Source organism: Macadamia integrifolia, unplaced genomic scaffold (genome assembly GCF_013358625.1).
Source record: "Macadamia integrifolia cultivar HAES 741 unplaced genomic scaffold, SCU_Mint_v3 scaffold1185, whole genome shotgun sequence".
Lineage (NCBI taxonomy): Eukaryota > Viridiplantae > Streptophyta > Magnoliopsida > Proteales > Proteaceae > Macadamia > Macadamia integrifolia.
This window is the reverse complement of record NW_024868112.1, coordinates 7,588-17,039: the sequence shown is the minus strand read 5'-3', so window position 1 is coordinate 17,039 and position 9,452 is coordinate 7,588. Positions and strand designations below refer to the sequence as shown.

General features: G+C 38.9%; 1 protein-coding gene across 3 annotated transcripts; it reads left to right on the top strand.

The window, feature by feature from the left end:
• The first annotated feature begins 2,077 nt into the window (after window positions 1-2,077).
• LOC122063041 (UMP-CMP kinase 3-like) lies at window positions 2,078-8,943 on the top strand. 3 transcript variants are annotated; one of them, XM_042626696.1, is made up of 10 exons: window positions 2,078-2,288; window positions 2,529-2,579; window positions 2,920-2,982; window positions 3,288-3,342; window positions 4,055-4,172; window positions 5,332-5,488; window positions 5,646-5,726; window positions 5,846-5,953; window positions 6,038-6,109; window positions 8,019-8,943. In XM_042626696.1, the coding sequence occupies exons 3-10, from the start codon at window positions 2,953-2,955 to the stop codon at window positions 8,028-8,030; spliced, it is 633 nt and encodes a 210-aa protein (XP_042482630.1). In that variant the 5' UTR covers window positions 2,078-2,288; window positions 2,529-2,579; window positions 2,920-2,952; the 3' UTR covers window positions 8,031-8,943. The 3 variants fall into 3 exon arrangements, with proteins under 3 accessions (XP_042482630.1, XP_042482629.1, XP_042482631.1); XM_042626697.1 differs by lacking the exon at window positions 2,529-2,579 and adding an exon at window positions 6,488-6,540 and having other exon boundaries at window positions 2,080-2,288; XM_042626695.1 differs by lacking the exon at window positions 2,529-2,579 and having other exon boundaries at window positions 2,079-2,288.
• The last annotated feature ends 509 nt before the right edge of the window (window positions 8,944-9,452 follow it).

Genomic DNA, 9,452 nt, shown 5'->3' with positions numbered 1-9,452 from the left:
CCCCAAAGAATGGAGGAAGTTGGGAAGAAACAGGGTTTTTCCTGCTAAGACCGGTGGGTGCAACCGGTGGGCCCCTACCCGCTTGTGGGCACCCACCTAAGAGGGCAAGGGGGCCTTCGGGCACAACCGGCGGGCCACCCTACCCGCCAGTCCTAGTAGGGGCCCCTGGTCCAACCGGCGGGCCCTACCGACGGGCCCCTACCCGCCGGTCTAAACCGGTGGGTAGGACCGGTGGGCCAGACAGCCCACCTGTCTGACCCACCTGTGTGGCCCCGAAGGTGATCCTTATGTCCGATTGAACCCAAATCGGACGTGTGACCTTCTTTTAACGTTCTAAACATGATTTTATCATCGGATCGTGTTAATTTTGATTCTAAAATGGTGAAATACTAACCCGCTCAATTATGTTAGGTTCACCAAATCCTACCCGATTCGCACCGGATCTCACCCGTACCGAACGGGAATCCTTGTACACTACAAGTAAGTGGGGAGAGGATGTTTGGCCTTGTTTGAAGGCATTGTTTGGCATTCATTTAATTATATCTAGTCTAGTCATGCCATCATGAATATGCTATGTAGATTAGTCATTCTTCACATTGTTATGCATATGTGCTATATTTACTTTCTAAATGCCAATTGAATGAGATGTTTGTATGTTGAATGTGGACATCATGGTGCATGATGCATTGATAGACTAGATGCCGTAATCGACTTGGAAACGAGTGCATTGGTGGCCCGTGGAATGGGACACGGAGGCACTATGCAATCGTACTATTGTCATATAGGAGCATGGGGTATTAGGATTTTCACCATCCCGTGCTACGACCCTTCCCAACAGGGGTTAAGGTGTTGGGTTATCATTTAGGGAGAAGCAGTGGTCGCGGGTGTCGGGTCACTGTGGTGGTTAGACATAACGCCCGACGGGTCATGTAGGACAGTCGGCAACTCCGGTGGTACATTCAAGAGGGCCAATCGTACTGCTTTTAAATTGCTGGAGTCAACACCTTTATTTTCAGTCATTTACTTTTCTGTTGAGAGCCGGTGGACGGCATTGTCTTTACTTTTTTGAGTACTCACGGTGGGCCTTCTCCGACAACCCTATGGGCGTATCGCGGGAGGGAGTTCGCGGCTCGTACCTGGAGTATACGCGCACTGTGGCTGTAGTAGCACTAAAACCAAGGACTTAGTAATGTTGCTTAGGTGGATGTGATTTAAAATGTATAGCATGGCATGTAGTGCATATGATGTGTTTTGATGTGTGGACTGCTGTGTGGTCCATCTTACCACTTGCTGAGCTAGTCAGCTCATCCCACGTGTACACCCCTTTTTAGATGATTTTGCAGGTTATACATCTGAGGAGCACGGGGTGGGTCCCACAGTCGAGTTTCCTAAAGAGGACTGGTGGACCCCTGAGGAGTTAGAACACGACACTGACTGCTCGTGCGAGTTGTGCTGCGGGACAGCAGTTCTGAGGCCGAGCTAAGCTCCACCTTTGAGACCGTGCTGAGCTCCACTTCTGAGGCTGAGCTGAGCTCTACTATGTGATGCCGAGCTGGGCTCAACCCTTGATGCCGAGCTGAGCTCTTGCCTTTGTTGCCGAGCCAGGCTGTGTACTTTGATTATTTTGATGATTTCCTTTACATACTTGATATATGAATTGTACTTTTATTATGTAAATATCATGCCTTCGGGCCCACACGTATATAATTATAGTATCACAATTCGGGTATCAAGTATTATGGGATTATTCACAGGTAAAACTTAGTCTTCCACTGATCTGATGAGCTTATATTAGTTATATGTATGCTGTGGTGGAATACATTATCTGATGATCCTGGCAGGTTTGGGTTAACCGATGTTAACCCGATCACTGGCCTGATTCTGTGAGAACGGGGTGTGACATCATGTGTATGGTGCAGCAGCCACACTCTCACCCCCTATCAAACCATTTTTCCATAAAACAAACAAGCAAAACCCCATCGGCTTTGAGCCAATCATAAAGCGCACTTGGCCGAGCTGCTTCTAATTGTTATTTTAGGATTATTATATTTGTTGGTTGGCAGGAACCACTGTATCAGGTTAGACCGTTTAAGCTTTTGGCCTCCCTATATAATGCCCCAAGTAGCGCCCAATTAACAGTTCGTTTATATCTTATGATCTCATTTCCCTCCCTTTTATTCTCTACTCCGCCTCGCCTTTCTCTGCAACTATCAAATTGAAGCTTCTACTTCTACTTTCTTCTCTCTCTCTGTGCTCTTAAAGCCACCTCTACCACGTTTTTGGATCAGGTACCGCTCAACACTCAAAACCTGTTAATTCGAGCTCCGTTTCCTCTGATCCGACATTGTTTTCTTTGTGTTCGAAGCTCTAGCAGTTAATTTTATGTTAGAGTTGGTTCAATTGGTTTTCACATTCAAATTCAAGCTTACATTTTTATTTTTTTGTCCTAATTCGTACTAATCTTTCTCTAAACTTATCTTTTTATGGAGTCTCTGGAGATTAACCTTCCTCTAAATTTATCTTTTTAGCTGCTCTCGGTCAGATCTGGCTTGATTTGACCAGACAATGCTCTAAATCAGGTGAATTTACTTTTGATTATGTCATTTGTAATGAGATCTAGCATGATATTTGGATTTCTGATTAATCTGAAGGTCTAACGGAGCATCCCGATGGGTGGACATCGAATTTCATTCTTTTGCTGCCTTCGTTTTTGAAATATTAAATTTTCATACGGAAGTGGTTAAAAAAAGAAGTTAGGTTAACTGTTGTAGAATTTAGATCTTTATTGTGAGAAGTTTTCTGGATCTATTCATCCCTGAGATTTTTAGTTCAATCCTGAATACTGTAGAAACTGATAAACATGTTTCTTTGATAGATCAATGAATGTTTTTCCATATTGATTGGTTCTGTATTATTCAGGTAGCACATTTCAACGCAGAATAGTTGCCGCCCATGGGAACCGTGATTGATGCTGCAAACCAGGTACTTTCTGTTCTTTTGCAGTTTCTTGTGTTTCACTAATCACTCGTAGCTTCCCTATCATGCTTGTTAGAATCCAAATAACAAGGAAAATGGGCGCTCATGTTCGCTATCAGACCGTGCCTAGACATTCTGACGCACCTCATCCCTGGCACAGTCAAGGGACCAGCATGATGTTGAGTACTTGATTAACGGCTTAAATTTCTGTTCGCAAACTTAAATGCTGGATTGGAGAGCTTCCTCACTTCCTTCTTTGTTGGAGAACTTAGTCTTGTTTTGTCATATAATACGTGTTCCTTTGGATGCAGAAAGCAAGTGGAAGCTTGCCAAATGGAAAGAAAGTGAAAGTTGTCTTCGTTTTGGGTTAGTACCTCTTACATTGAATCTGCAGTTATGGCTTGTTTTGTTGTTATCATATGTGGTGCAATCTTTGCCCATTGAACCCAACAAATAAAATTGATAGATCAATGAATGTTATCAAATGGAAGCTTGCCAAATGTTATTCTCTGATACTTTACACAAAGATGCTTGGAACCTTTCTGTTGACTACCCTTTGAAAACTGTACTGTAAAAAACAGCTGAACTGTAAAATTAATTAAATTTCTATGCCCTCTAGTGATATCAGTAGAAGGGGAGAAACAAATAATATACCGAAAAAGAAGGGGAGAAAAAACAAGGCCCCGAAACTTCAAGAAGAGTTCATACAAATGCTCCATATCAGTGACATATATGTCAAAACGAATTTGACCTGCTCTTCAAATACACTTTAATTGCATCGAATATACTTCCTATACCAATAGGGAAACAGTTTTTACAATCAGAAATTCTATAAAAAATGGAATCCAATAATGGGAACACATAGAGACAAATGAGTCCATGCACATAAACATGCACATATCTATGTACTCTATTTCCTGCCCTTCTCTTTTGCTTTCTCTTTGAATGACCAAGCTAGTGTAATGTTTCCATATTGTCTGTTGGAGTTCTCCATTCCTGCTTGGAGTGGCCAAGTTTCATTTGAAATCTGACATATTTGTGGTCTGATAAGTTTGATTGTGATTGAATAATTGTACAGGTGGTCCAGGTAGTGGAAAGGGCACCCAGTGTGCAAATATTGTCGAACACTTTGGGTTCACCCATCTCAGTGCTGGTGACCTTCTTCGAGCAGAAATTAAATCTGGTTCTGAAAATGGGTATGATGTAAAATTCTTTGTTGGCATAAAAAACCATGACCACTTGAAATACACAGTGGATACAATGCAGAACTTTGGAAGATCAGAAACTGATGGGGCACCAGTGGTTAGATTATTTGAATGGTCCATTAAATCAGCTTGATGTCAGGCTCAATGCAAAGTGCATTGAAGATATTAGATAAAATCTGGCAAGAATAAGGATCCTAATGCTCTAACTAGATATTGGGGTGGGGTTTGACTCTTGCATCTCAATCGCTACTTGGCAATGAAAAAGAATACGGAAAGTTTGCAATTTTTTATTTTTATTTTATTTTATTTTATTTTTTATTCTTACTGCTAACCAATCAAAAGATCTAGTTGCTAGGCTATTTCTAGGCAAGGCTTTATTTTGGTAAGATCCATTAAATGGTTCAAAGTCCACCTTAACAGACATGCACAACATGCTCTAATATCAATTTTAGACGATCTTGTGTTGGATACAAATACTTCATAAATTTTATTCTTTGTGACGTACCATATTTTCTCCATTTCTTGTTTTCTCCTAATTGAGTATGTCTTTGACTTAAAGATTCTCAGGGACATTGATGAATTTCCACCCATTTCCTGTCTCTTTTTTGTCAACACTTGTGTTGACTTGGAGAAATGTTTGGGTGTGGACCCCAGACCAGTCCAAAACTATATGGTTGGTCCATCAAGGAAACCTCATTGACCAAGCATGGACCTTTTTTGGATGATCCTGACAATCTGATGCAAGTATTATGCTTTGTATGCTAATTTCTTTTTTTCCACTGAAAAAGGCTAATTTCTTTCTAGTACTATTAAAAAACTAGAAATGTGATGTGTCAGATGATTGGAACTATCGACCAACTCCAACTTTTAACTAGAACCTTCTAGGCTGGCCTGATCAAGTGAATGCCTCCCATGCATGTATTTTTGGCACATAGATACCGGACAGATACTCCATGAGTGGACAGTCAGACCTGGCCATATTTTTCCAACTACTTTAAGTTGAATATATATATATATATACATATATATATATATATATATATTGTAATGTTGATATACTTTAAGGTTCTACTTTCAGTTAAATGATATTGTTTCTGTACATCATCTTGCTCTTTAACTATGCCTCTAATAGTTATCTTTATTGTGGCAGTACAATGATCCAGAACATGATTAAGGAGGGGAAAATTGTTCCTTCTGAAGTAACAATTAAGCTTCTCCAACGGGCAATGCAGGAGAGTGATAATGACAAATTCCTTATCGATGGCTTCCCCCGTAATGAAGAGAACCGTGCTGCCTTTGAGAAAGTTGTAAGACCATTTGTTCAATTACACAATTCAACTCCATTTAGCATGTTTTTATGTGGACCCTGATCTGGTTGGAATGTTCAATTCTCAATGATTCTCTTAACTTCTGGTGTACCTTTTATCTTTCGTTATTTATGACTATTTTTGGCATTACTTGCAGACAGGAATTATTCCCGAATTTGTATTATTTTTTGATTGTTCAGAGGAGGAGATGGAGAGGCGAATTTTGAATAGGAACCAGGTTAAAATAGCTTCCTATGAGTTCTGTGGTCACTTCATCTTTGGACACTCTTCTCTTCTTGCTTTTCCCTATACTTTGGGTGTTTTCTGTGAGTTAATATGTTCTAATGGGTTATGAAGGGTAGAGAAGATGACAACATAGATACAATCCGGAAGCGGTTTAAGGTTTTCTTAGAATCCAGTCTCCCCGTGGTTGAGTATTATGATTCGAAGGGAAAGGTTCGGAAGGTAATTTCTGGTTGACTTTCCTTTCACACACCACATATTTTAAAAAATTTCTGATATGCCATTTAACCAATATATCTTTCTCAGATTGATGCAGGAAAACCTATTGGAGAGGTCTTTATGGATGTCAAATCTGTTTTCTCTTCCATTGATGCAGAGGTAAGATACCGATGTGTAAAGCCTATTGCCTGATAACCATAACTGATATGCAGAGACAACATTGCATATTGATACTGACACAACAATATCTGTGTTATGGTGGTGGATAAATTGATTCATAGCGTCTTGATGTCGGGAGTTACTGTTATACAGTAAATTGCTTTCAAGTCTCCGTTTCTAATTAGTTTAGATTCCAATAGAATGTATACTGCAAACCCTTGCATTTGGACCACAGAAACCAAGCAAGGTCCAGAAGTATGCCATGATGTTAGGGGACATAGTATACATGGAACCTGAGAAAACAGGAATAAGTTTATGATGACAGTACATACACATGGCTTCACTTGGTTTAAGACAACATTGTTGTGGTCTCTGCAGGTTGCTTAGTGATGCTACTGCACCTGCAATGTTACATATTATGGATGGGAGAGGTAACACATCAAGTACTCTGAAAACTTTTAATAAATTTTCTCTCTGATTAGTTACTTTGTTATCCTCATTATAGTTATGGGAGATACATAGGATGATGGCTTTATATATATTAATGGAGAGTACAAGTTTTGGAGTGGTTGTATGTCAACACAGATATAGAACTTGCAAGACTAATACAAAAAATTTCAGATTTCTGCTAAGAACCAGTATCTCGCTTAGATTTGAATAATGAAAATTTTTCATTTGCTACACTGATTTTTGGTCCCTACAATGTAGACTGTTAGTAAAATGTCAACCAGCTAGTGTTGTGATTTCCTCTCAAGAAAATAGAATTATGAGAAAATGAGGAAGTTTCACCTATCAAGAAAAAAAAAAAAAAAAAATTCTGAAATTTTGCAGTTTAGAATTTTTTGTAGTGCCCTGAGATGAGTCGCATGCCAAAATGTATTTGCTTTTAAGGAGTGAGAAACCCTTGCCCTAGTTTTTTCTAGTTTTGTTCTGCCTAGGGGTGAAACAGGGCCAGGTTTCTTAAAACCCAAACCCAACACTGTCGGGTTCATGCTTAGGCCCAACCCCACCGGGCTCAGGGTTGGGCCAGATTGAGCCGGGTTGGCCCTAGCTGGTCTTCTTAGTGGAATCACATTCCGATAAGTACGATTCAATTCCGATTTCAATTCCTAAAATGAATTGAAACCCGATTTTTTAATTAAAACCCTAAAATGAATTCCTCCATTAAACTATACTGAATGTGATATTTTATCATTCTTTCATGGAGATTTCATGTGCCCCTATTTTTCCATGTGACCCTATTTTTAATCCCCTCCATCAAAAGTCAACATATTAAGACATAATCCAATTCACTGTTGTTAGAATTTCATCTTGATCTACAATAATGCTTAATTTCCAATATATAAGGACCAAAAAACTCAACTATTGCAAACCCCCACCTCTCCTCATTTCTTATTTCATGGTTGTAGAGATGGGTTTATCCTTTGGCTTTATGCTCTCTCTTTTGGCTATATTGTTCTCTATCATATTCTTGTTACACAAGAAACTCAATGACAACAACAAGAAACTCCCTTGGCTAGGAGAGACATGCATTCTACAAAGCACAATAATAATCGGGGTTAGACTCACAACGGGTTAGGGTTAGGCTGAGTTTTCTATGCCTCAACCTAGGCCCGGCCCAACCCCACATAGGGTTGGGTCGAGTTGGGCCAGGTTGGCCCTCATAGTCGGGTTAGATAGGGTTCGGGCTTAGGGCGGGTTCGGATCGTCAGTGCTAAACTTACACCCCTGTGTGTGTGTGTGTGGAGGGTACCACAATATTGCTTTAAATACTATATTTAAAGAATAGGTTGTCTAATGAGAAAGTAAAGTGCAGGAAAAAAATGTGTATAGCTTTTACTGCATTCACAATCTTCTTAAATTGGGTTATTGGAACTTTAATGTTTATGGTTTGTGGATCTTTTTGCAGGTGTTAGCTTAGTACATTGCATATGTTGTATCTTATCTTACATATGAGGGTCGCCAGCATATTTTGTACTACTCATAGTTTATGTGGTGAGTGCCCATGCTTGTCATTTATTATTGTTATTATGTCTGAATTCTCTAAATAAAATTTACATTAAGTAATAATAATAATAATCTGTCTTTGGGGGTAATCCAATGCATTCATTCTTCCCCAATGCCGCAACTGCTATTTATTGTTTTTTTTTGGTGAGAAATGTTCATTTTTTTTTTTTTTTTGTGGGAAATGTTTCTTGGAACAATATTTGGAATATTGGCTGCGTTTGGCAGTTATTCTGTTCTAGAAACGATGTTTCGTGTCAACATTTTGTTTTGGAATGGAACTCAATTTCTCATTTCTGGCATTTCTTTTTATCCGGTTCTTTGAAAAAAAAAAAAAATGGAAAAACAAACCATTGACACCAAACAAAAGATTTTGTTTTCTTGTTCCTATAAAACGAAACGACTACCACAGGCAGCTGAAGTGAAAATAGATATCGTCTACTTTATGCCAAAGAATGTTAACCTTAGTCAAGTAAGCTTGCAGTACACAATTGGACGTCTCATCCATCCTCCTTGTGTCTTCCCAACCTACTCCCAAATCTAAATTTGGCCCCTAAGGACTTCCATTCTGAAATTTGTACTTTGGATGAATCTGTTTTTGACGGATCATTGTAAGCCTCAACTGAAGTATTCTTAAAGCATCAAAGCTCAATTCACGTGTTTTTAAACTCTCAATAATATAAATGCTCACCACCTCACATATTCTGTGAGCCTCATGATACAAATCCCAACCACCCTCTATTCGAAAGGTGTTTTGGCTTTCAAAACCTCTGATTGGCCGAGACACTCCTATGGTGGATTTCTCTTGAATTTGCATATTAAATGAGATAGAAAAAAAAAAACCCATGAGATGCGATGAGCGTCAGTTTAAGTGGCCCGCTCTACTCAAGGTTTTAAAAATCAAGAATCACCCGATTCAGATGAGAATGAGAATCGATACAGCCGATTTGTAGTGTTGTTTATACCTTGAAAATGCTGATTCTAAGGTTTTACAGACTGATTCAAGCCAATTTCTATCCGATTAGGATCAGAATCAACACTGACCGCTTTTGTCACCAAATAATGCATTTCAAAACTGACTCAGGTATTTTATTGTAGTTTGGACTCTAAATACACTGATCAGATTCATTATTTATGAGCCAGAATTTCCCTTTTGTTTTTTTTTTTCCCTTGACAGCCAAAAAATAACTTTTGTTAAGACATCAGAAAACTCCAAGTCTTCAACACAGAGAATGCAAAAAACAAATTGTCAACAACTTCGTTAAAAAATAATAATAATAAAATAAAATAAAATAAAATAAAATCACACATTAAGAACTATGAGCAAATTGATTTTGTT